We start from the raw sequence: 26,496 nt of genomic DNA, 5'->3' as shown, positions 1-26,496 counted from the left end.
AAATGGTAACATGTAATGGTTTATCTCCAACTAATCTTCAATAAACATAACTCCCTTACAAGATAGGGAATTAGGGAGCCCAGAATTGTCCTCTCCCCAAATAGAGAAGAGCCCAAACTAATATCAAGTAAGCAGATGAAATGCCATAGCTGTACTCGTTCCACAATATAAAAAATAAATCATTGGTGGTGACTGAGCCAGTTGCCAATTGGTTGCACCTAATCCCAGTGTGAATAGAGAAAATATGACAAGAACTCTCTCGACCATAACAATTTCATCATGGTTGCATGATTGTACAAGATATATTAGCTACAACAAATTGTAACAATCATAAAAATGAGGTAGGAATATGCATTTTTCTTGACATTTTTATTATTGGGAAATCTTTAGAGCTCAGCGCAACCGCTCGCTAATTGACCAATCAGAGGCGAGCATACAAGGAACGCATGCGCATTATCATTATTTTAAAACGACCTGAGAAGAGGGGCATCAAGGCGATAGGTGAGTTCGAATGAGTACAGAGAATATCAAATAGGTAGGTGGCCTTTAGTGAGAAGTGTAAAGCACAATGTGTTATAACGTTCAAGAGAAAAACTTAACTTTGTAAAGCGTTTAAAGTTAAAATGGCGTCAAATGAGACCGGGTTGGTTGAAGGCAAAGTGGCTGTCATTGTTTTGCTCTTTGCTGCGGACCTAAAATGGAGGACTTGGCTAACCAGTTAGCTGGCCAACTAAGCGACTGCAGCTCTGCTGTAACGTTTGTTATTCTAGAACTGTTTCCCTTGTAACCAAGCAATTGCCAGTCCCTGCATAATGTTTTCTTCAAACACCAGCTAGGTCAATTATACACATCATTGGGTAGCCGACGAAACTCAACTCTTTAATGATTGTATAAGTTTGCTAACGTTAACTACCTCGTCTGCTAGGCATGCCTGTATTGTTGCGATGCAAGTCAGTTTATCTCCGGGTTGCTCGATTGTTGTTATTGTGTCAGTTTGTTGGTTCATGTGTCAATATCGTACAGATTATTCATGGGCGTATAGAAATGCGCGAGGAGGGAACTTGTAGTTAGTAGCAACCAGAGATTGAGAACGCTAACGTTATTAGCAAAGTGGCTTCCTTAGTTGGGCTATATCTGATGTAAGAGAGGGCATTGTGGCTGATTCCTGTCTGTTTCAACATTTGATTTTAGTTAGTTTATGCCTGATAACCTTGTCTATGTTGAATTAACTGTGTGCCCATCTGACATCCCTCCCTTATATTTCAGGCTTGCATGGACATCTAGACAGCCCACTGCTGAGGAGAAACAGCATCCACGGTGTGAGATCAAGCTCTTTGTGCCACCAACGCCCCTGTCAGGAGGACATTGGTGGGCGTTGGTTGGCAAGGGTTCTGGTGGTGGGGTTGCCACGACAATGACATCCACTGTGTTCACAAGTGGAGGATATAAGCTAGACACAGTAGGGAAGATTGATTTGGTCAAAGCTCCAGCAGGAGGAACACCAGATTCCTTCATTGGCCTGAGGAGGGAGCCAAGTGAATACGTCATCGGAGTCCCAAACGTGCTGGGCAGTATCCACAACAGCAGCGGCCAGCAGCTCCACGGGAAAGCGAAGGTGGTGCCAGGACAGGCACCGATTACTTGCAGGCCTGGATCTGGACAGAACCCTGGGCTTGGGTCTGGGCAAGAGGAGAACTGGGTGATCTTTGGAGCCCAAACTCCCCAGGGCAAACCAATGGGGGGTGATGGCACCACACCAGTCAAGAGCAAGACACTACTAGGACAGACAAACAGCAATATGGGCAAGACAGACCTCGCAGTGCTCAACACTATCAAACAGCCCTGGGACGATGCAGTGTGTGGCAGGGAGGTCAGAGGGGCTACTACTGCATCAATCATGGGGACACAGTCATCAGAACACAGCCCAGATGGCAAAAGAGGGAATATTAGGAAAGGACCTGGTCACTCCCCTACACAGACCAGCTGCATACGCCAGATCCTCCTCCTCCAACTGGAACTCATTGAACAACAGCAACAGCAGCTCCAGTCTAAGAGCAAGGAGATAGATGACCTCAAAGCTGAGAAGGAAATGGTATGCTAGCAAACACAATGCATAACATTTCAATTGTCGATCCTGGTCAGCATATTTTGTGAAAAATTGAATTTTCCAAAATAACCAGCAGTAGGTATTTCACCTCCAACCTAGGCCAGCTCCACAATGCCACCAGTGGTATTGTGATGTAATAGCAGTGCAGCACTATTATGACATCATTGTTTCTTTGAAGTAAGTGTAAGGTTATTGAAGTCAACTAAATTGGCCTCAATATATTTTTGATGTACTCTTATGGACTGTAAATCTCAAGTGTTGAAGAGAATAGGCTACCCTTCAAGACAAACTATTTAAATGCCAAATCATAAGGGGGTATAAACCTCACTTTAGCGCCACTGATGTGACGCGTTTTTTCACTACTGCAGCTCATGGCGCGGATCGAGCGCATGGCTCGCCGTCTGCAGCTAGGTAAGAAAGATGGGTGTGACCAGTGCCCCAACCACATCCCTAGCCTGCAGGAAGACCAGGCGGCAATGCCAGGGACACCAGAGGGGCAGGGGCTGTCTGAGTGCCACAGCAGCCATACACCCCGAACGCTGAATTTTGGCAGAGGAGGCAAGGGCCACAAACGGTAGGGCTCCACATTCAGTTTTTTAAATATTTTTATTTTTTTAACTTCATGATATGATATACTTCCTAGATCAGGCCTGGGCAATTATTTTCCATGGATGGCCACATTAGAATATATTTTTGCCATTGCGGGCCAGAATCATATTACAAGCTCCTTCCACAAACTTGGCCATCTCACGTTTGTGTGGTAGGAGAGATTTGCATGACCTGACTCTGTCTTCCAACAGTGAGGCAAACTGCCTGTGGTTTAAAGATTTTGCGCATATGAAGTTTACCACTTTAATGACTGTATCCATAACATTGCTCATTTTCAGAATACATTTACAGAGCACCTCCTGATGGATAATGCAATGCAGGAAAAAACATTCTGATCTGGGTTCAACTCAGCTACTTGATCTTGTATCCTTTTGAAAAGGCCAACATTTGTTCCTGTCAAGTTTGAGCAAGCATCAATGGTCACACTGGTTAACTTTTCAAAACTCAGTCCCAGCTTTGCCACACACTTATTAACCTCCTCCAATAAATCTTTCCATGTGGTGGTGCTCTTCGTTGACTGCACTGAAGCTCCTCTGTAATTTCAAAGTCTGGGGTTACGACTGGTTAGAATATCAACAACTGCGCCGTGTCACGTGAATCACCGCTCTCATCCAGGGCCAAGGGGAAATAGGTGAAATCCTTGTCTTTCAACTGTTCCATATTCTCTGCGATGTCCTCAACACGCCGTGTCACTGTTCGTCTTGACACGGAAACATTTTCAAACAGCTCTTTCTTGTCGATTTAAACATTCTTTAATGAATTCGCCCTCTGTGAATGGCTTGGTATGTTTAACAATTTTGTGGGACAGTGCATAGCTGGCTCTCGCAATTCCAGCGTTTGCTGAATGCAGTTTTGTGAAAAGTCCTTACTGCTTTTGCAACTGAGAAAGCAACTCTTTTGATGCACCTGCCCTCTGCTCAGAAGACATTCCTATATTTCTCTGCATGCTTTGTCTGGAAGTGTTGGGACAAATTGTAGTCTTTCAAGACAGCGATGCTCTTTTTGCACACTAAGCACACAGCTTTCCCTTTACCTCAAAGAAGTGCAGTCGTGGTCAAAAGTTGAGAATGACACATTAATTTCCACATTATTTCCACAAAGTTTGCTGCTTCAGTGTCTTTAGATATTTTTGTCAGATGTTACTATGGAATACTGAAGTATAATTACAAGCATTTCACAAGTGTCAGGTTTTTGACAATTACATTAAGTTGATGCAAAGAGTCAATATTTGCAGTGTTGACCCTTCTTTTTCAAGACTTCTGCAATCTGCCCTGGCATGCTGTCAATTAACTTCTAGGCCACATCCTGACTGATGGCAGCCCATTCTTGCATAATCAATGCTTTGAGTTTGTCAGAATTTGTGGGGTTTTGTTTGTCCACCCGCCTCTTGAGGATTGACCAAGTTCTCAATGGGATTAAGGTCTGGGGAGTTTTCTGACCATGGACCCAAAATATCAATGTTTTGTTCCCCGAGCCACTTAGTTATCACTTTTGCCTTATGGCAAGGTGCTCCATCATGCTGGAAAAGGCATTGTTCATCACCAAACTGTTCCTGGATGGTTGGGAGAAGTTGCTCTTGGAGGATGTGTTGGTACCATTCTTTATTCATGGCTGTGTTCTTAAACATAATTATGAGTGAGCCCACTCCCTTGGCTGAGAAGCAACCCCACACATGAATGGTCTCAGGATGCTTTACTGATGGTATAGCGCTCATCTTCTCCGAACAAGATTTTTTTCTGGATGCCCCAAACAATCGGAAAGGGGATTCATCAGAGAAAATGACTTTACCCCAGTCCTCAGCAGTTTCATCCCTGTACCTTTTGCAGAATATCAGTCTCTCTGATGTTTTTCCTGGAGAGAAGTGTCTTCTTTGCTGCCCTTCTTGAAACCAGGCCATCCTACAAAAGTCTTTGCCTCACTGTGTGTGTAGATGCACTCACACCTGCCTGCTGCCATTCCTGAGCAAGCTCTGTACTGGTGATCCTGCAGCTGAATTAACTTTAGGAGACGGTCCTTGCTGGACTTTCTTGGGCGCCCTGAAGCCTTCTTCATGACAATTGAACCGCTCTCCTTGAAGTTCTTGATGATCCGATAATTGGTTGATTTAGGTGCAATCTTACTGGCAGAAATAATCTTGCCTGTGAAGCCCTTTTTGTGCAAATCAATGATGACTGCATGTGTTTCCTTGCCGGTAACCATGCTTGACAGAGGAAGAACAATGATTTCAAGCACCACCCTCCTTTTGAAGCTTCCAGTCTGTTATTCGAACTCATTCAGCATGACAGAGTGATCTCCAGCCTTGTCCTCATCAACACTCACACCTGTGTTAACGAGAGAATCACTGACATGTCAGCTGGTCCTTTTCTGGCAGGGCTGAAATGCAGTGGAATTTTGGGGGGGGGGGATTCAGTTCATTTGCATGGCCAAGAGGTACTTTGCAATTTGTAAGTCGCTCTGGATAAGAGCGTCTGCTAAATGACTTAAATGTAAATGTAATTGCAGTTCATCTGATCACTCTTCATAACATTCTGGAGTATATGCAGACTTTGTGAAAATGTATATTTGGCCATGACTGTATTTTGATGTCCACTATTGCTAGAACATCCTACATTCATTGTCTACCTTTTAAATCGTACTAATTTCTGCACAATTTCTAGCTAGCTACTCTTTGACTGTGGTGTGTGTGTCAGCCTGTCAGTCAATGTATGTCCTTGTGCAGTTATTTATACGTGCCTTCAAAATAAATATTCATTGGGCTTTTAATTTGAATAACAAATACGTTTTTCAAAACTTTACTATCGCAAATTCTTTGATCTGAGCATGATTCCGCGGGCCGTATTGAATCAGGTTGAATCAGGTCGCGGGCCCAGGCTTGTCCTGGGCCCGCGGATAGATATATCTATGTACTGTAGATTCATGCAAAGCCCCTTATTGTCCCTCACGCAATTCCACTAAAGTTTGTTTTGTTCTTGCCAATAGGCGTTTCCTCTTCCAGGACCCCAGGGCAGCCAAACGACGTGCCCAAGCCAAGGCCTCCAAGTCCCCACACAACGAGGCACTTCTTCCCAAAGAGGAGCCTCTGGACGGGGAAGAGTTTTCGGATGGGTCTCCTGGGACCTGCTCGGCCGCCACTGAGGAACTAGACTACCTGTCCACCACAGACATGTACCTGTGTCGCTGGCATGTGCCTCCCCTGTCACCAACTTCGCGGGAGCCCTCACCCAAGAAGGAGGAGCCTGTGGCCAGTGAGTGTTACAAACGGTCATGAAGTGGTTGTATTGGATCCCCAAAAAAATAGGGAAACGGGCAAAATAAGTATGAACAGCACATAAGAAGGCTGAGACTTGGGCCTAAGTATTTTGGAATAGGCCGCTTTATCTTTTGTAAAATGTGTGCAAAACAGGATTTGTAAAATTGCATATGTGGTGGAATGACCTTCTCCCTCTTGTACACAGTTCCCTCGTGGAAGGAAAACTTTATGGAGCCCCTGGGGGAGGAGGAGGAGGAGGCATCTGATATCCCTGAGGTGGGTACTTGTCTTGCTCTGTTTGAAACCCTATGCTGGTGGAAGTCCAGATTAGACCCCTGGTCAGGAGGTCTAAAGACCAAATGTTTTCTCTTACAGAATCTGGATGACAATGTCTTCCTGAAGCGCCACTCGAAGCATGAACTGGATGAGAAGAGAAGGAAGAGGTAAGGGAGGGCTAGAGTTTTCACTATGCTCTGTTTACTTGTCTGACCAACTCTTGCTCTGAGTCTGTGTGTTTCTCTGGCATACCTCTTCTGCCTTTCTTCTTATTTTTGTGTCCCTTATTTTGAACTTCTGTTGCCGTGTTCTTCACTCTCCTTCATTCACCTCCCGTAGATGGGACATCCAGCGGATCCGTGAGCAGCGGATGTTCCAGCGACTGCAGCAGCGCATGAACAAGAGGAAGGGTATCCAAGAGAGTGAGCCAGAAGTGTTCTCCTTCTACCCAGAAGCCGAGGATGGTAAGCCCACCTATACACTGAATTTTTAGATACAACTGCACTGTTGGAGCTAGGAACACAAGCATTTCGTTACACCCGCAATAACATCTGCTAAATATGTGTATGTGACCAATAACATTGTATTTTTTAGATTTGGCCAACAAGCAACTATCCCATTAGTAATGTCTGTTGAGATTAAATGTAGTCAGTTGAAATACTGAGCAGGGTCTTGGACTCATCACTTATGAAGGTGTTCTTCCTCTCTCCTCAGTGGAGTCCCTCATGATCACCCCCCACCTTCCAGTGGTGGTGTTTGGCCGACCTCTGCCAAAGCTGTCAAGACGGTGAGTTGAGTCATACGCACTAGTTCTTAAATAACACCGAGCCAAACATCACTTGAATACAATCTGAGTGCTTGCTTCCTAAACTAAACCCCTGTGTATCTCTATTCACCCTTGAAGGATCTTTGACCTGCCCTGGCTGGATGAGCGAAGCCGCTGTCGAGTAGAGGTGCCCAAAAAGCAGACCCCCCACCGGACCTGCCGAAAATAAATAAATAAATAAATATGTCCTTTCCAGCTGAGTTCAAGAGAGGAGACACCGGCTGGATTGGTGCCAGGCAGCACCCCTCTAAGAGAACGTCTGCCTTGTTATTTGGGAGAGTACTACAGACGGGGTGGGGGAATTGCATGCCACAATCCCCTAAAATCAAAAGATGCACTGTGCCACAGTTTGGTCATGGTTGCTGGACGGCAGAGCGGATCCTATTGTTTGTTCATAGTAGGGCTGGTTTGGAAGAAGACTGAGGCTGGTGTGAACTATCCAGGAAGAGCAGAGATGTTTGTCTCCTCTAGAGTCCCACTGGGTTCATTTGAGGACAGTTTTCCTCTGCAACTTCACCCACAAAATTTCCCAAGAAAAGAAGCTAAAGTTCTACAAACTGTTGACGTTGTCATTCACATTGACATGCCTCATATTTGAACAGAGCAGAATGACTCTGTCTCCCATCTGTATGTGATTGCTGTTGCATCCTATAGAAAGGAGACCTGTTGGAGATAAAAGGAAAAAAACATTGGTCATAAGGAGTGAGATGTGTTGAAAGCACCTCAGCAGCGCTTATGGTTTGTGTTTCAAACAAGATGTTGTAATTAAAAAAAATGTTTTATGCCCATGAACATGACTTTGTTTATTTTGGATGGTGTGTGTGCCTGATTTTATAAATGTAGGAGATACAATTCATTTAAAAGCTTTGGACCATAATGGGAATTAGGTATGAGTGAACGTGAATATCAATATGTCTCTGGATAATAATTCATATTAATTCAACTCTGAGCAGATTTTAGGGGATTTATAATTTTGTTCATAGGTGTCATCATACTGACTCAATATGTCTCTGGATAATAATTCATATTAATTCAACTCTGAGCAGATTTTAGGGGATTTATAATTTTGTTCATAGGTGTCATCATACTGACTTAATCGTTAAAAATGCTTCAACAACCAATTAACGACACTTTCTAATTTAAACGATAACTTGCCAGAGAGATTGAAATGCCTTGATTAAAAAAAGCTCGAGGAGGCTAAGGCGGAATTGCGTAACTAACATTCACCCATAATTCCTGGCATTCTTCCGGTTTCCTTTATATGATTTCTAAGATGGCGGACCGGCGACGGCGAAGGAGGCGCGCATCCCAGGATAGCGAGGAGGACGATGAATCTGGTTCGGGATCGGAACGTGGAAAGTCCCTTTCGCCAACGACAAAGCCCCGAGTACGGGATCCTGAGCCAGTTGAGGCACCAGCTGTTCGTGTGGTGCCGAAAAACGATGCTGAATCCGAGTGTGTGAGTGTCTTGTTCTCGAGACGCAAAGCCGATCAATTTAATAGTACTTGATGAGTTGGCTAGCTAACGTTAGCCTGCTCACTACTATAATTAATGGCTGGGTCAACAAGTCAGCCGGCTATGGTAATGGAACAGTGCCGCGCGCATAGTTGTCCAGGCCAAACCGCAACCCCATGTTTGGCGTTTGCTGCGTTCAGCTAATGTTGCTCATAAATCAACTAACTCGCTCATGTTTGGCCGGGAAACGTGTGAAGGGCCAAACCGTGAACTAACTAGACAAGCCAGCTCGTTTGCGCTAGCTTACTTTGTTTGGTAACGCTAGCTAGCACGTTTACCGCGATGGTAACGCGTTGGCTAATGGTTAGCAAGAGGAAACTATTTTAATTTAGCTAGTTACTGTACTATCAGTGTTTTAGTTAAGCTTATAAGCTATAGCTAACGTTGGTGCACGTTATGTCATTAACTTGCTAACTACTGTAGTAGCTAGATGCTAATGTTAACTAAAGCCACAGGGAGCTTTGTTGTTGGGTTATTTCATCTGACTGTTAAAGTGTGTAAATTAACGTCGTTAGCTACATAACGTTACAATATGTGCCTCCAGTCACGCCTCATCTAGTAATTTTTCTTGACCAGTAATAATCTAGACTTCATCCTCTGGTTTTGAATGGCCACAACCACAAAGCTTGTTGATATTTATCTAAATCCCTAGTGATGTGACGAATCCATTTTTGGCACAATAAATGGTGGTTTGAGTTAATTTGTTACAAGGACAGTGTACATTAATCAACTTTTAGGTAACCGTGCCGGTTTTAGACAGCTGGCAAATTTTCAACGGCAGGTTATTAAGAACAATTACAATAACAATACAATCAGTGAGCACATGCAGAGCAACATAGGAAAGGAAACACATAGCATGCAGACAGAGCAATAGCACAAAAAGCAACAGAACAAAATGCATTAAAGCAACAGTGTTTCCACACCTCACAAGCAACAGACAACATGGAAAGTGCCAATACACAGTTTGGGATTATGTTCACAAGTCTGATTGACCTTTAGCCATGTCATGTTTTCATGTTTTTTTTGTTAAAGGTGTGATTAGATGAGGCAGTTGTGTGTGTTTTGATAGCAGTGTGTTCCAGACATGGGATGCTCGCATGGAGAAAGCCAATTGACTAAAGCTGCTTTTCCTTAAGGGAACCATATAGTCACCTTGTGGATCTGCTGCCATGGGTTTGGGTTTTCTATCTAACAAAAGTACTAAGTGGGGGGGCAAGGCCATTTAGGATCTTGAATACAAGACATATGTCGGTGTATTACACAATATTTTTTCCAACTCAGGAGCTCATGCTTTCTGAGGATGTAACTGTGATGATGGCTATTGGGCTTTCTATCAAGCACTTTGAGAGCCTGTTTGTAGACAGTCTGAATTGGTTTTAATACAGCAAGCTTGGGCCCAACTAGTCAAGCAGTATATTAAGTGTGTGAGTATCAGAGATTTGAAGGTACAGTTTTGCTACCTCTGCAAGTCAAACAATTTTGTATGAATGGAAATTAGCTAGGCTGAATTTGGTTATTTGAGTTACCTTTTCACCTGCTTTTTAAGAGGTCAGAATCAAGTATGAAGCCCAAGGTACTTAAAATCGGATACCACCTGGAGCTTCTCCCCTGACACAGTAACATCTGTTGCCCTCATTGTGAAGAACATGCAGACTTTTTTTTTCTTAGAATTGAAATGCAAACATGAGTCGCTGAGACGCTTTGTAACCTGGATCATTACACTAGTGAGTTCTTGTGCAGCTTGTTTGCTCGTTGCATGCACATATGCCGGGGCGGCGGGGTAGCATAGTGGTTAGAGCGTTGGACTAGTAACCGAAAGGTTGCACGTTTAAATCCCCGAGCTGACAAGGTACAAAATCTGTCGTTCTGCCCCTGAACAGGCAGTTAACCCACTGTTCCTAGGCCGTCATTGAAAATAAGAATTTGTTCTTAACTGACTTGCCTAGTAAAATAAAAAGGTAAAAATATATCACTGTATCATCTGCATACATTTGAACTTATGACCCAGTACAGGCAGATCATTAATGTACAGGTTGAACAGGAGGGGCCCCAGTATTGACCCTTGGGGCACCCCCTCATCATAGCTGAGAGTGGGCGACAGCCCATTGTTCACTCTGACACGCTGAGTTCTGCCTTCACGGTATAATTTCATCCATCTCGAGTCATCGGGGGGGAAAGTTGAACTTGGACAGTTTTGTGGTGAGAACCTCATGGTTAACCATATCAAAAGCTTTCCTTAGGTCAAGAAATACAGCCCCCAACAACACCCCTTTGTCCATCTTGGACTTCACATTTTCCAGAAGAAAGCAGTTGGCTGTTTTTGTGGAGTGTTTTGCTCTGAAGCCAAACTGCATGGAGTGTAATGTGATGGTACTGTTGTTGTGGGCAATCAGTTTCTTTGCTACACACTTTTCAGCAACCATCAACACCACAGGTAGTATACTAATAGGCCTGTAGTTACTCATGTCAACATGGTCACCTGATTTAGATGGCTGTTATCATAGCCAACTTTCAGGCCCTTGGAAACACCCCCTGACCAATAGATGTTGGTGACCTTAGTAATGGGACTAATGAGTGACTGTGTAGTTTAAGAAAGGTAGAGTCCAGCCCAAACACATATTTTGCTTTAGTTCTTTAGTGAGCTAATCACTTTGTTCACCTCTGACACCTCTGAAGACCGGTTCAGTGTCATTCATTAGCGCTGACCCCTTAAGAAACTGGTGGAGGGGCTCTGTGTCAGTACCTTGACATAGTCAACAAAGTAGGAATTGAAGGCTGTTGCTATTTCTACTCCATCCTGTGTTAGACTCATTCACATTGATTTCTAGTCTTTTTGCAGCGTTACTATGGTTTTTCCCTGCTATTTTTTTTTTTTTTAGATTCGCCCAGATGAATTTAGAATTTCCCTTTGCTTCTCCAGTTACTTTTATAAAAAAGTTTGCCTTGGCCTGTGATTTCTTTCATCACCTTATTTCTCAACGGGGTTAACCTAAACTCAGCTAAATGAGAAATGTCCCTTTTTCAGGACCCTGTCTTTCAAAGATAATTTGTAAAAATCCAAATAACTTAACAGATCTTCATTGTAAAGGATATAAACACTGTTTCCCATGCTTGTTCAATGAATCATAAACTATTAGTGAACATGCACCGGTGGAATGGTCGTTAAGACACTAACAGCTTAGACGGTAGGCAATTAGGGTCAAAGTTATGAAAACTTAGGCCACTAAAAGGCCTTTCTACTGACTCTGAAACACACCAAAATAAAGATGCCCAGGGTCCCTGCTCATCTGCGTGAACGTGCCTTGGGCATGTTACAAGGAGGCATGAGGACTGCAGATGTGGTCAGGGCAATAAATTGCAATGTCCGTACTGTGAGACTCATAAGACAGGATGGACAGCTGATCATCCTCGCAGTGGCAGACCACGTGTAACGACACCTGCACAGGATCGGTACATCCGAACATCACACCTGCGGTACAGGATGGCAACAACAACTGCCCAAGTTACACCAGGAACGCACAATCCCACCGTCAGTGCTCAGACTGTCTGCAATAGGCTGAGAGAGGCTGGACTGGGGGCTTGTAGGCCTATTGAAAGGCAAGTTCCCACCAGACATCACCGGCAACAACGTTGCCTATGGACACAAACCCACCGTCGCTGGACCAGACAGGATTGGCAAAAAGTGCTCTTCACTGACGAGTCGCGGTTTTGTCTCACCAGGGGCAATGGTTGGATTCGCATTTATCGTCGAAGGAATGCCCGTTACACCGAGGCCTGTACTTACATTTACATTTAAGTCATTTAGCAGACGCTCTTATCCAGAGCGACTTACAAATTGGACTCTAGAGCAGGATCGATTTGGAGGAGGAGGGTCCGTCATGGTCTGGGGCGGAGTGTCACAGTGTCACGTTCTGTGTGTGATTTCCTGCAAGACGGGAATGTCAGTGTTCTGCCATGGCCAGTGAAGAGCCCGGATCTCAATCCCATTGAGCACGTCTGGGACCTGTTGGATTGGAGGGTGAGGGCTAATTTGGACTTCAGGGCTGTTTTTAGAGCATGATCTCGTTCTTTCATCAGTTTCTAGATTTCTCCATTTAGCTAAGGAAGAGTTCTTTTTCCCAGGTTTGGATTAGATTTTTGTTTAGGAAGTCATTTATTGTAGTCTGGATTGTGAATAGAAAAACTTGACTGTCAGCTTTCACATCTGTATAGGACAAGATAATTCCCTCACTCATTTAACTCACTCTGAATGGCTTGGTCATTTAACGTCTTTTGGCGCGTGAACCGCTGGTGGGACACCTACGACAACATCTGGTGAAATTGCAGAGCGTGAAATTCAAAATACAAAAATTGTAATATTAAAAACACGTATGACACTTGTATTTTCATGCATAATTTAAAAGTTTAATGTATTGTTAATCCAACTGCATTGTCAGATTTCAAAAAGGCTTTACGGCAAAAGCATACCATGTGATTATCTGAGGACAGGGTCACACACAAATGCTTTTTCAACCAGCACAGGCGTCACAATCTCACATATCGATTAAATAAATCGCTTAACTTTTTTGAAGATTTTCCTCCGTCTGCAATCCCAAGGGTCCCAGCTACACAATGAATAGTCCTTTTGTTCGATAAAGTCCTTTTATATCCAAAAAAGTCAGTTTAGTTGGAGCCAATGATCTCAGTAATCCACTCTTTCAACAGGCATACAAACAAATCCAAAATGTTACCGCTAAAGTCCGTCCAAACAAGTCAAAGGATGTTTCTAATTAATCCTCAGGGACTCTAATATCTAAATACACTATATTTAATTCACGTGTCAACAAAACTTTTCTAATGATAACAACAATTCTTCCAACTACTTATTCAATTTTCAAAAAACAAGCCTGAAACCCTTTCTAAAGACTTGACATCTATTGGAAGCCAAAGGAACTGCAATCTGGGTCCAATCTATTTGTATTTGCCATAGGCAAGCACTGAAATGGCCTGTGCTGTAAAAAAATAAAATTCAGGATGGATTTTCCTTCTGTTATACTCGCTGACATTTTAACAGTTTTAGGAACTTCAGAGTGTTTTATATCTAATGCTACCAAGTATATGCATATCCTAGCTTCTGGGCCTGAGTAACAGGCAGTTTACTCTGGGCATGTCAGTCATCCGAATACCAGTATGCTAATGAATTGAGGATACATTCCTAGTGACACAGACCCCCCCCCCCCCCCCCCTGCTACTAAATACTTGACGTACGGGTTGGTATCGTGTTTGCGTGACGGTGTGTAGGCTACATACTGTTGCTATTTGATGTCAATTCATTCACATTGTTTGACTAGTGTTATCCTTTCTTAACAGGAAAGTGAAGATGGCGTAGGAGAAGGTGAGTCAGTGTTTGGTGACGCAATCCAATGGCCTATCTAGAATGACGCACACATCTGAAGCATTTCCCATTTGGATCACACCACTGTTAAACAGTGGATGTACTTGTTTCAGACACATTTAAATGTTTGTTTTTGCAGCTGTCCTTTCTGACTATGAAAGTGCAGATCCTGAGGAGAATGCCTCACATTCAGAGGTGAGTTGCCACTGCTGAACAGAGTTATGCTGTAGGGTAAAATGTTAATGTCATTTTATGTGTTTTATTTGCATGGACACATGGGCAACATAGTATTTGAGGAACCAGATTTTATTTGAGAATTTCAGTAATGCAGGCTTCATGAGGCTACCCCAAGGTTCCTCCTCCTCCCAACAGAATAGCCCAACTAGTGGATTGGAAAGATCATGATGTATCTAACTTCCAAAGTATTTGAGACAAAAAAATTAAATCAACCATGAAACAAGAGTCCCTCCAGGATGTAGCTGTTCTGCAACCCATATTGTTTTTGTTGCTAAATCAACAATTCCCAGTATATTGTGTGAGGTCTTGCAAATTTGACCAATCCTGCACTATTACCTCATAAAACAGTCAAATTATCGCATACCGATCACCACACAAAAAAAGAGAGCTTACAATTTCAACCAATCACTGCAAATGTACTGCATAATATGGTCCAGTTAAGCACACAACAACAGACCATTCCCTCGTCAGTGAATTTTTGTAACAAATTGGACAAAGTCCTCACATGTTGCCATGTGAAATGTCAGAATTGCTGCAGCGAAATCCTGGATGGACTGAAGAGATGAGCAGGTTTCAACCATTGATACAGGTACCGGTATTTCAGAACATAGACCTTCTGCACTGTAGCAACCCCTAGATGCAAGATGCAGACAAAACATTTTCAATTGATGTACTCATGCATTGCAATGTCCATGATGGTACTGGAATCCTCTTAATGAGGTCTCAACTGTGGTTCTGATGAGAAGTTTAATTTGTCCAATATGCATGGCCGTTTTTGACTGGAATAAGTAGGACTTTTAAGGATATTTGCATTGATCTCTCTGACAGCATCTTGATAATGATACACACGAAGCAAACTAACTCAAGTCTTGTATTGTCTCTCTCAGGGAGGTGAGGAGGAAGAGGAGGAGGAGGAGGTCCCTCCAACGGCTGCTGGGCCCAAACCCAGTCCTACTGCCGACACCCCTGTTGCAGAGGGGGAGCTGCAGGAAGGAGGGGGGAAGGTAGAGGAGGGTGAGAAAGGTTTGAGTAAAGAAGTGAAGTGTGAAGATAAAGGCAACTTGGCAGGGGAGAGGCAAAGCGGGGATGGACAGGTAAAATGGTTCATTGACAAGAAAATGCATACATACATACATACATACATGCATACATGCATACATGCATACATGCATACATGCATATATAGAAGTGCATACAAATATGGGCCTCTTGGTCAATCATTTTGAGTAATTCTACTCCGTGTAACCAGGAAAGCACAGAAGACTCTGAGAATAAAGGCGCTAAACCAGGCCAGAAGCTGGATGATGACCAGGATCGTAATAACCCAGCCTATATCCCCCGTAAGGGAATGTTCTTTGAGCACGACGTCAGAGGAAACGCACAGGAGGAGGAACGGTAAGGGGGGACGGAAAGTTTATCATTTTTATTCATTGTATGTTTGTCGTTCACCTGAAACTATCTAAACGTGACCAACAACCACACAAAGGATGGATGACTCCTGGTAATAGAAGGATGGCGTTTCATTGGTAAACCTGTTTATTGGTATATTTGCTGCTTCTTTCCTGTCCTCCAGGCCGAAGGGTCGTAACAGGAAGCTGTGGAAGGATGAGGGTTGCTGGGAACACGATAGGTTCAGGGAGGAGGAGCAGGCGCCCAAGTCACGTGAGGAGCTGGTGGCAATCTACGGCTATGACATCCGTAACGGAGGTGTCTCCAATGAGCGGTCCTACAGACAGCGCAAGCCCAGGTACTACTGTCCCTCAACTCTACTGTCCCTCAACTCTACTGTCCCTCAACTCTACTGTCCCTCAACTCTACTGTCCCTCAACTCTACTGTCCCTCAACTCTACTGTCCCTCAACTCTACTGGCCCTCAACTCTACTGTCCCTCAACTCTACTAACTCAGTGTTGAAATTCCCATGTCTCTGAAAGCCTGTAACACTAACCACCATTATCATCTATCGTGCCAATTTATATTAACAGACACAATTTATCCCCTTACAATGTCATCTCACAAATAACAGCAATAGTCGACTACAGGAGTGGGAAATCATGTTTGGCTTGATGGTCACTTTGAGATGAATAAATAAAAATTGAGCAGAGTCGTGCAGGTTTTCCTGGGCCGATTTGTTAGTCAAAAGCAATTTGCGTGTCTGAAAAGGATAAATAATTTGAAAATATATAGGTCCATTATAGTTTCTGTATACTTTCTACCTCGTTTTAGATGTTCAAAAGTCGCCTGGAGTGTTTATAAAGATAAAAGAATCAAAACATAATTTGGCCCGTGTACCATCATTTACCAACCGCTGGTCTACTAGCAGCTTGTCCTCACACTAGCCTCCTCTCCTCCCCCTGCAGACACAGCACCTCTCCAGTCCGGGACAAGCGCTGGCGGGACGGAGACGGGGAGAGGCCCATCCATACCTCCTGGCAGCAGGGAGGGAACCCCAACAGCCGTAGCACTCCCCTAGCCGTGGCCCTGCAGCAGTCTGGTCCTCCCCCCTCAGCAGCCCCCAACACCCAGCGCAACAACAACCCCCCCAGGCCCTCCTCCCACCCCCCACCCCGGGGCTTCCAGGGCAACCGCCCCCAGGCCCAGTACAGGAATGACAGAAACCAGGAGTCTCAACGACCAGGCCCCAAGGCCGAGCCCCTTCAGACCCGGAGCCTACCGCCCATGGACGGGGAACGAGGTCCCAGGGGCCGGGGGAACAGAGGGGCCCATACGGAGCGCAGCTCTTCGGTAGTGGTGGAAGAGATCCGCAGCGAGGAGGATGACGAGCGCAACACAACAGTAACAACGTCTCAGTCAGTCTACCACAATCGCCACTACAGTGGCAAGGGAGATCGAGAAAGGGACTCTGCGCCACGGCGACAGGAGCAGCAGCGAGGGGGATCTGCTCCTCCGGCAGACAACCCGGTTACCCGCGATGCCTCCCCGGCTCCGGAGCGGCCCGTGGAAAAGAAGTCGTACTCCCTAGCCAGGAGGACTCGCACCCGGGCCACTGAGCTGGACAAGCAGGCCTCTCTTGAGGAGGCTGCCCCCACCGTGTCTTCCTCGGCACTGGCGAGTGAGCCGTGGCAGGGCCCCAGTCAGAGCCAGGGGGATGCTGGAGACAGTAGCCAGGCGACGGTACTCACAGGGCTGGACCAGGACCTGGCCAGACTAAGCCTGGCTGGACAGAACTGGGCCCAGAACCCAACTTCGTTTCTACGCGCTGAGATGAGGGGTGAGCCTTCTCTCTTTTGCCCTCGCTCTACCCCATTCGACCTCTCTCGCTCTACCCCTCTTTTTTAAATTTTATTATTTGAGTAATATGGAGTGACACACATCCTCTCATAGTTCCAGCAGCACTGTTACAAGCAGCTCAGTCACCACTGCACCAGCAGCCCTGGTGAAGCTAAGCAGCAGCTCCCTGGTGCAGCACTGAGTCAGTCAGTAGGTCAGTGACCATTCAGTGAGGCTGATTGACATAATGAGGCCATTAGTCAGTGTGGAGCAATGGGGGGGTGGCAGTGTGCGAATGCAAGTAGCTCTTTTAAGCCAGCTAATCCACTCAGTGCAGGTGGTGGTGCGTCCTTGCATGCGCTCTGGAGCCTGGGAGGTTTTTTATCATGCAATACATTGGAAATAAAAAGTCCTTTTTGCACCCAAGGTTTAAAGTGCCTCAAGTACACATTTTGTCAGGACAGAAACCTGAGTCAGAAATACACGTTGGTAGCTGGTTTGACTTGAAGCTTATAAGATGTATCTAAACCGCAGCAGTGGATCAGGTAGTTGGATATGTTTTTCTTGCGTGTTGTCAACCCTTTTTTTGTCTCTTTGCAGGCATCCCTAACTCTATGCACATGGGTGGAGCACCTCCACAATACAGTAACATAGAAGAGCTGGTGAGTAGGCCAACTTGTGGTGCCTTATGTACAGACGGGTTTCTGTCGTTTTATGTTGCCTTCAAGGAGAAGTGTGGCGTTTTTTACCTGACATTTTGAGTGGTTCGGTCAGCTCTCACCCTCTTTCTCTCCATCTCAGGGAGCTGGAAACCGGGCAAAGCGGTACTCGTCCCAGCGCCAGAGGCCAAGCCCGGAGCCCGCTCCTCCTATGCACATAGGGGTCATGGAAAGCCACTACTACGAGCCCAGTGAGTCAGTGCCACACACTCTACCACCAGAAGGCAGGGCACAACTGAAAACACAACACTAGCTGGTATCTCTTTGTCCATAGGCTCAGAGCCAGGCTCTGGTAGAATCTGTACTAAACTACAACATGTTGTAGCTGCGTTAGAATGCCGTCTTAAAAATGTTAGGGTACACAGGTATCTATGATAAACCATGTAGCTTATTTTGTTATAGTTTAACACATGATTGCCACATCAGATACACTATATATACAAACGTATGTGGACACCCCTTCAAATTGGTGGATTTGGCTTTTTCAGCCACTCCCGTTGCTGACAGGTGTATGAAATTGAGCACACAGCCTTGCTATCTCCATAGACAAACATTGGCAGTAGAATGGCCCGTAATGAGGAGCTCAGGGACTTTCAACGTGGCACCGTCATAGGATGCCACCTTTCCAACAAGTCAGTTCATCAAATTCCTGCCCTGCTAGAGCTTCCCCGGTCAACAGTAAGTGTTGTTATTGTGACGTGAAAGCGTCTAGGAGCAACAATGGCTCAGCCGTGAGCTGTAGGCCACACAAGAACGGGACCGCCGAGTGCTGAAGTGTGTAATAAATCGTCGGTCCTCAGTTGCATCACTCACTACTGAGTTCCAAACTGCCTCTGGAAGCAACGTCAGCACAATAACTGTCGCCGGGAGCTTCATAAAAGATCTAACATAACCAAGCGTCATGCAAAGCGTCACCTGGAGTGGCGTAAAGCTCGCCGCCATTGGACTCTGGAGAAGTGGAATCGTATTGCCTGAATTGCTGTCTGATGGACAAATCTTGGTTTGGCGGATGCCAGGACAACGTTAGCTGCCCCAATGCATAGTGCCGACTGAAGTTTGGTGGAGGAGAAAGAATGGTCTGGGGCTGTTTTTCAAGGTTCGGGTGAAGGGGAATCTTAACGCTATCTAGAAGATTCTGTGTTTCCAACTTTACGGCAACAGTTAGGGGAAGGCCCTTTCCTGTTTCAGCATGACAGTGCCCCTGTGCACAAAGCGAGGTCTGTACAGAAATGGTTTGTTGAGATCATGGTGGAAGAACTTGACTTGCCTGCACAAAGCTCTGACCTCAACCCCGACTGCGAGCCAGGCCTAATCGCCCAACATCTGTGCCTGACCTCACTAATGCTCTTGTGGATGAATGGAACCAAGTCCCCGGTGTTCCAACCTCTAGTGAAAAGCCTACCCAGGAGAGTGGAGGCATAGGAGCAAGGGGGGCGGCAACTTTAGAAATGTTTGACGAGCAAACCATGTAGTGTGTTTGGTTTAGTTGCAGATTGATATATCTGACTGTAGAGCGCTTACATGAGTCTAAATGCTATATTGTCTCCTCCTGCAGTGTCTTACCAAGGACCAATCTATGCCCACGGCGACAGCCCCGCCCCCCTCCCACCCCAGGGTATGCTGGTCCAGCCTGAGATGCACCTCCCCCATCCAGGACACCCAGGTTAGTGTCTGTCACCTTGCTGCCAGGGGACCCAGGGAAAACGTGGTGAGGGCAGCAGTTACCCTCAACTAAGATGATAGATATGAACTCGGCCTGTGTCTTCTCTGGCAACAAAAAGGAAAGTCAATGACAAGCTTTCTTGAACCTCACTTACCTCTGTATAATCACCATGCACATGAAGACATGTTCAATCAACTCAGGAATAGTATTGCTTAAATGCTCTATTATTGAACTCAAATGAATTGTTATTCTTACTCGTTTAGTTAATCACTTTGTGCTTTTCAATGAGTGTTTCACGTCATTAAAAGTTTCCTCAAGTGCCTCTAAACTAGGGATGTGACAAATGTGCAATTTGTCTTTTTTTAAACGACAAGAAAAAAATAATTAAATGACATGTGAATTCACAATGCATATATGGTTATTCATGACTGCTAGGGTGCAGTGGCGCTCAATCGACCCCAGTCATGGCTGCCAGCATTGATGGTTGGCTCTCTGTGTGCCTCTCCTCCATGCTCTGGTCAGTACAGGGGGCTTAATGTCCCACTTGTCATCAATGTGATGGCTCGTGACAGTGATGTATGACAGCCTGTTCAGACGTCCAACAATCCGTGTCGTTTGAGAGCTCACGCTTTGTACTTGCAGAGCAGTCATTGTATAATTTCTCCTTCCGGGCCATCGCGGTTCTTTTTTTCTTGTAGTTTGGTTCTAGATGTAGCATCAGGGCATTGAAGCTGATATCCTCTACCATTGCAATGGCTGCATATTAACTGCAGTTTCTGTAATCGGGGCTGTTGTTTTATCCATCCCTTATCGCACTTCTTTCGTGTGAAGATCCCGTGTCTCTTGTTCAGGGTCCTGAGCTGCTGCCAGCAATGTTTCGGGTCTCACGGTGCCTCCCTTTTAGCATTGCACCTGTACTGCCACTGTAGCTCAGTTCCACTTTGCAAAGTTTGCATTTCACTACCTAATTTAACCTCTCTAAGTATTGCCATACAGGACTGTCGCTTCCCTGTCTCTCTCTGCCATTTTTCCAACTGTTAACAAGGAAGACGTGCAAAGTGCTTTATATTATTTGAAAATAATGTCTCCTAACGTTACAGCATTGTTGCGTTAGGTATGTTTATTTTTCCATTTGATGATGATCGGGACCTTCATTTTGTGATAACTAACTGCACTGTGATTTTAATTGTGTGTGTGTGTGGGGTAAGACAAGTTTTTCGGTTTAGGGTTGTTGTTTTTTCTCCATTTAAACGGTTCCACTCCTGACCAGAAATGCTGGTATGGTGTTGGCTACTTTATGGGCCTCAGTCTGTCTGGTCACACCCACAAACCCCTCCCGTCTCCCCCTCAGGTCTACATCCCCACCAGTCAAGTGGCCCCATGCCCAACCCGGCTCTCTACGCTGCTCCCCCCGTCTCAATGTCCCCTGGGCAGCCCCCTCCACAGCAGCTGCTGGCCCCGCCTTTCTACCCTCCGCCAGGTGTCATGACCTTTGGGAGCACCAACTACCCCTACCCGGCAGGAGCCACCCTGCCCCCCATGTACAACCCGCCGGTGAGACCTCTGCCCTCAAGACACCATAGCTACCACATCAGCATGTCAAATGTTGCTATATATTGTACCCAATGCAACACATTACTGTTGCAATATGCTGACAGCTCTGCAATTCAATATGTATTTCGAAGTTATTCGACTCCACCCTTAACATTTAGGAATGTGTATTTACACACATGCATAAACCGTGTAACCTCCTCTCCCCTCAGGCCCAGTCGCAGGTGTACGGCCAGTCGCAGGTGTACGGTGGGGTGACGTACTACGATCCAATGCAGCAGCAAGCCCAGCCCAAACCCTCGCCTCCCCGGCGCTCCTCCCAGCCCGTCACCGTCAAACCTCCCCCACCAGAGGTAGGGTACGGCCCGGAGTGAGCCCCAAACCCCCAGCGACCCAACAACCGGTAGGTCTTCCCTCTCTCACCCACTCACCCAATCAAAACGCCAAGACATCGACCTGCCTCAGACCTGACTGAATGAGTCGATGTGAGAGTAGGATGAAAGGGAAGGTTATGTTTTTTAAAATATTTTGATCATGTTGAAAATGTGTTTTGGAGAGTTGGATGGGGGAGGATGACAGAATAGGCCTATCCCAGAGACTGTTGCTGTAGGTCAAGGCATAACTTTGCCATAAAGGTGCTTGCTTCCCTCATTGTGTTTTGAGCTCTCGTTCAAAAGTAGGCACCGTGTCTAAATCAAACAGTGTTTTTTTGCCTTGGACACATGTGAAGTAAGACCAGTGGCTCTGAGTCGGAGTAAAGCAGCTGAATGTGTGTTTCAAATCTCTGCTCTCCAGTTCGTTCTGACAGACGAGCTCCTCTTATCCCCTAGAGCTCCTCCTAAAAGCCCCCAGGCAATAATACTGTCTTCAAACTGATGTCTCTTTTTGAGATGTGAGTGGGCACACACACACTCTAAAAAGACGCGATTCAAAATCCCACCAGAGAAATGCTTTGGTGCAGAGGTAACCTTCAAACAAATGAATGCCTAACACCTAGCTGCATGACTGTCTCAAGACTTTTCAAATCCAATGTATTGGTCACATATGTGTTTAGCAGATGTTACTAAAGGGGAAAGGCTTGTGCTTCGAGCTCCGACGGTGCAGTGACATTTAACAAGTCATATTTAAGTTTCACAACATATACACGTACGTCTAAGTAAGGAATGGATACATACGTCAGAGCGGCATTGGACTAAGATAGTGGTATAGAATACATTATATACGTATGAGATGGGTGATGAGTAATGCTAGGTATGGAGACATTATTTAAGTGGCAGCCGCCTCTGATGGACTAGTGATAGAAGCTATTTTTCAGTCTCTCGGTCCCAGCGTTGATGCACCTGTACTGACCTCGCCTTCTGGATGATAGCTGGGTGAACAGGCAGTGGCTCGGGTGGTTGATGTCCTTGATGGTCTTTTTGGCCTTCCTGTGGCATCGGGTGCTGTAGATGTCTAGGAAGGTGGGAAGTTTGCCCCCGGTGATGCGTTGGGCAGACTGCACCACCCTCTGGAGCGCTTTGCGGTAATGGGCAGTGCAGTTGCTGTACAAGGCGGTGATACAGCCCGACAGATGCTCTCAATTGTGCATCTGTAAAAGTTTTAGGTGTAAAGCTACATTTATTTAGCCTCCTTGATGAACTTGAAGCTTTCCACCTTCTCCTCTGCGGTCCCATCGGGGGGTCGGGGGCTGCTCCCTCTGCTGTTTCCTGAAGTGAGCTCAATTGTATTGCTGAACCATGCATTCTTTTCTCCTCCTTCCAGCCTAAGCCAAAGCTCGCGCGACAGCACAGTTGTTCTGATTTGTCCCATTTCTGCTATTTTCCCTTTTCTCCAGGACCGGAGTGGGAAGGCCAGTCAGGAGGTCAGATCCGAGCACGGCGTTCCGAATGGCTACGCCAGTTGGAAGAGAGCGATAGACATGGAGACGGAGTCTGCAATCGAGGACCAGCACCACATGTGGAGCGGATTAGTTTATTTGTATTTTTATGTTATCTGGGATATTATCCGCCTTATGTTCAGGTGCCACATTGGTTGGTTGCCCACAATACTGAAGGGTTGTTGTTTTGGTTCACCTACCAGTGTTTTGCCTCTAAGGGGAGTGCGGTCGTAAAAACCCTATAAAACGTAACCATATAAAACCGTTAACGAAAGCCCTCAATAACAACTCCTCTGTAAACATTACGTGACACCCGACACCAATGACATTCGTAGATATTTGTTCCTTCTAACATCTGTCGTTCAACTGTAGGAATATTCATGCAAAAGATGTGTTTTTAAGCTCGAACAAATGTTTAGGACTGGCTTAAATGTGTCATGTGAGTATTATGGAGAGAATCTAACTGGGATAGTTGGTCATTTAGATGGGTTAGCTAGAGTTGTTTGTCCCACCCACCACAATCCTGCTCATTTTCTAGCTAACATTTACACTCCCCTACGTATTTATTTGAACAGTGGAGCAAAACTTTGAATGTCCCTTTTACTCCAGCATTTTGGATTTGAGGTCAAATGTTTCATACGAGGCGATGGTACAGAATGTCTTTTTTTATTTTTTTATTTTATATTTTATTTGAGCTTCTTTTTTTATTATTTTTTTAGAAATTAACGCCAAACATTTTGAAGATGTCATAAATATTTGGATAAATTCACTTGTGTGTTAAAGTAGTCAAGTTTCTGAACACCTCTACATTAATGTGGATACTACCTTGATTACAGATACTCATGAATGAATCTTGAATAATGATGAGTGAGAGTTTGAGCCACAAAGATCTCGCTAACCTCTCACCATTGCCGATAAGTTGTTAGTATTTTTGGGGTGGTTATATGTATGCCTCTTAACTTTCTTACTCGTAATTATTTACGATTTATTTGTGATTATCCGTAGTCATGGAGACATCCTTATTAATGTTCTAAAACATTCTACTTTTATTTACAATACGCGACTCCCAAAATGACAATACTTTATTTACCATTCATTTCTATTGGGCACAACATAATCTGAAACACAACCAAAACAATCTGTGAATGCATCCAAATTTGTAGTTTAACAAGCTTGATGTCATTGCGTGCAATGAATATGGGACCAAGTACTACACTTGACTACTTTAAAATACAAAGTGAATTTGTCCAAATACTTATGACACCTTCAACTGGGGGATAGTAGATGCATAAAGTGCTTTCATTTCGAAACATAACAGATTTGTATGGAAGTACTTTCCAATTAATGGTGACATTCTTTAGTCACCGTATAAAACATTTAGATCTCAAATAAAGATGCTGCAGTATAGAGCCGAATTGGGGGGGGGGGGGTGTTGCTTCACTGTCCAAATAAATACGTAGTGTCCCATTTTCATCTCGTAAAAACAGCATCGTAGGTCTTAGTTTTTATTTTATGGTTTCGAGTCTTGTGAACGCACACTCTTTAGATAAAGATGAAAAGCTATATACAGATGGTGCTTACTTATAGCTAGTACCCTACAATTTCAACTTATTTTCGAGTTCTCTTTATACCTTCCACATTGCCCAGTTTCTTTTAGTTATTTACGTAATTTACTGTATTACCAGAGAACCATTTAACCTGGCCTGAAACTGATGTACTTGACAGTGCTACTGCTTTCTAATGTATGTATATATAGATAAATGTATATTAAAGCCTGTGGTTTAAATAAGCAGAAATACTACCACCTTGTTATCAAATACATGGTTATGAATGGATAAAACTTTTTTTTTTTTACGAGGCTAACTCTTGCTTTTGAAATGAAATGGTTGTTTGGAAGTTTGCCGTTTCCATTTTTCCCCCTCTGAGACCTTTTGTGAAAGTGGAGAGACTGGTGAGGCCACTCTACCACTAAAATGGATATGATTTGTCTGTTTGCAGAACGTACTGCTGATCCCAAATGATTTTCCCTCAACATTCTGTTAACTTAGGCTTTCGCCAGGCAGCCAAATTCTGAATGTTTTCCACAATCTGATATTTTTCAGATCTGATTGGTCAAAAGACCAGTTAGTGTGGGGGGTCAGAATGGGCTGTCTGTCTAAAAGCAGCCAAATAAACCTAACATACATGCATGTTATACATACTTAGATATGATTGTGAAAGTAATTCAGTTGGTGCTGGTGGCTGCACACTGTTATAGTGAGTCTGCCCAAAAAGGGTAAGTTATTGATGCAACTTTAAATGAGCTTTTTTTTTTTTTTTACCCTCCTGTATCAGTATAAACTGAATTGAGTTGTAATTCAAAGTTTTTTTGTTTAGAAATGGCTGATAAGAACGTTTTAAATGTTTTATTTTCTTTGCCTTAAGGATAAATTGGTTTGACATGTTTAATTTGACTAGACCTGCCAACACTGTGAGGGCTTGTTTGTTTCATAGATGTTTGAATATATATACACATTTTCTTGATTGTGGAGCAAGTTTTGTTTAGACTGAGGAACATTAAACAGAATCTAGGAAAAAGATGATTGTCATGTGGTTGATTGGAAGTTATTGAACAGCTACCACTGGATGGCAACATTGTGCCAGCCTTCTAACTAACTGCATCTCTCACATAGGCCTATTATGTGAGACATTGCTTGCTGTTTATGGGTTTCTGTACAGCACTTTGAGATATCAGCTGATATAAGAAGGGCTTTTATAAATAAATTTGATTAAACATTTGAATCATTCACAAACTATTTTAGTCAATTAGCAGACTGATCCAGAGCAACTTACAATATTGAGTGCCTACGTTGTCATACTTGTCCCCCATGGGGATCAAACCCACAACCTTGGCGTTGCAAGCATCATGCTCTACCAACTGAGCCACACGGGACTACCCATCTACAAACTAATACTCAATGACACAATTTTTCCTTTTCAGTTGACTAGTTAAAATGACTTGAGTCCAGCCATCACATGACAATTTAATTAGTTGCATTTCACTGTTGAATTATAATGGGGCCACTAATGGATGTTAAAAATGGCCCATTTATAATGGCTGGGGCCAGCACTGAGACTGAAAGACTTCTTGCTGTAGAGCTACAGAGATGAGTGACAGCTTGAGGGCAAGAGACATTAACAGTTGTCGATTTTGATTCTTCCAAGTGGAAAATATGGTTTGTGTTTCAAGGAAGAGGTGAACACAATTGATTCACACCTGAATA

The 26,496-nt window shown here is 44.4% G+C and overlaps 2 protein-coding genes and 1 non-coding gene across 4 annotated transcripts; 2 read left to right on the top strand and 1 right to left on the bottom strand.

Annotated features, from left to right (window-relative positions):
* Positions 1 to 403: 403 nt before the first annotated feature.
* Positions 404 to 7,860, top strand: LOC124000535 (male-specific lethal 1-like 1). Of its 2 annotated transcripts, none has more exons than XM_046306982.1 (9): positions 404 to 501; positions 1,267 to 2,092; positions 2,476 to 2,681; positions 5,696 to 5,961; positions 6,172 to 6,242; positions 6,342 to 6,409; positions 6,582 to 6,706; positions 6,957 to 7,029; positions 7,147 to 7,860. In XM_046306982.1, exons 2-9 carry the CDS (start codon positions 1,415 to 1,417, stop codon positions 7,235 to 7,237), a joined length of 1,578 nt encoding a protein of 525 aa, XP_046162938.1. In that variant the 5' UTR covers positions 404 to 501; positions 1,267 to 1,414; the 3' UTR covers positions 7,238 to 7,860. The 2 variants fall into 2 exon arrangements, with proteins under 2 accessions (XP_046162938.1, XP_046162939.1); XM_046306983.1 differs by having other exon boundaries at positions 468 to 535.
* Positions 7,861 to 8,331: 471 nt separating this feature from the next.
* Positions 8,332 to 25,810, top strand: LOC123999217 (protein CASC3-like). The gene is made up of 13 exons (XM_046304769.1): positions 8,332 to 8,527; positions 13,934 to 13,958; positions 14,098 to 14,153; positions 15,083 to 15,289; positions 15,445 to 15,590; positions 15,769 to 15,942; positions 16,554 to 17,425; positions 18,025 to 18,086; positions 18,226 to 18,334; positions 19,699 to 19,806; positions 21,158 to 21,360; positions 21,570 to 21,760; positions 23,192 to 25,810. The coding sequence occupies exons 1-12, from the start codon at positions 8,342 to 8,344 to the stop codon at positions 21,729 to 21,731; spliced, it is 2,310 nt and encodes a 769-aa protein (XP_046160725.1). The 5' UTR covers positions 8,332 to 8,341; the 3' UTR covers positions 21,732 to 21,760; positions 23,192 to 25,810.
* A 282-nt stretch (positions 25,811 to 26,092) lies between these two features.
* On the bottom strand, positions 26,093 to 26,166 carry trnaa-ugc. The gene has a single exon. It is a non-coding gene; the product is annotated as a tRNA-Ala (tRNA).
* Positions 26,167 to 26,496: the final 330 nt, after the last annotated feature.

Source organism: Oncorhynchus gorbuscha, linkage group LG16 (assembly GCF_021184085.1).
Source record: "Oncorhynchus gorbuscha isolate QuinsamMale2020 ecotype Even-year linkage group LG16, OgorEven_v1.0, whole genome shotgun sequence".
Classification (NCBI taxonomy): Eukaryota; Metazoa; Chordata; class Actinopteri; order Salmoniformes; family Salmonidae; genus Oncorhynchus; species Oncorhynchus gorbuscha.
This window is presented reverse-complemented; position numbering and strand designations above follow the sequence as displayed.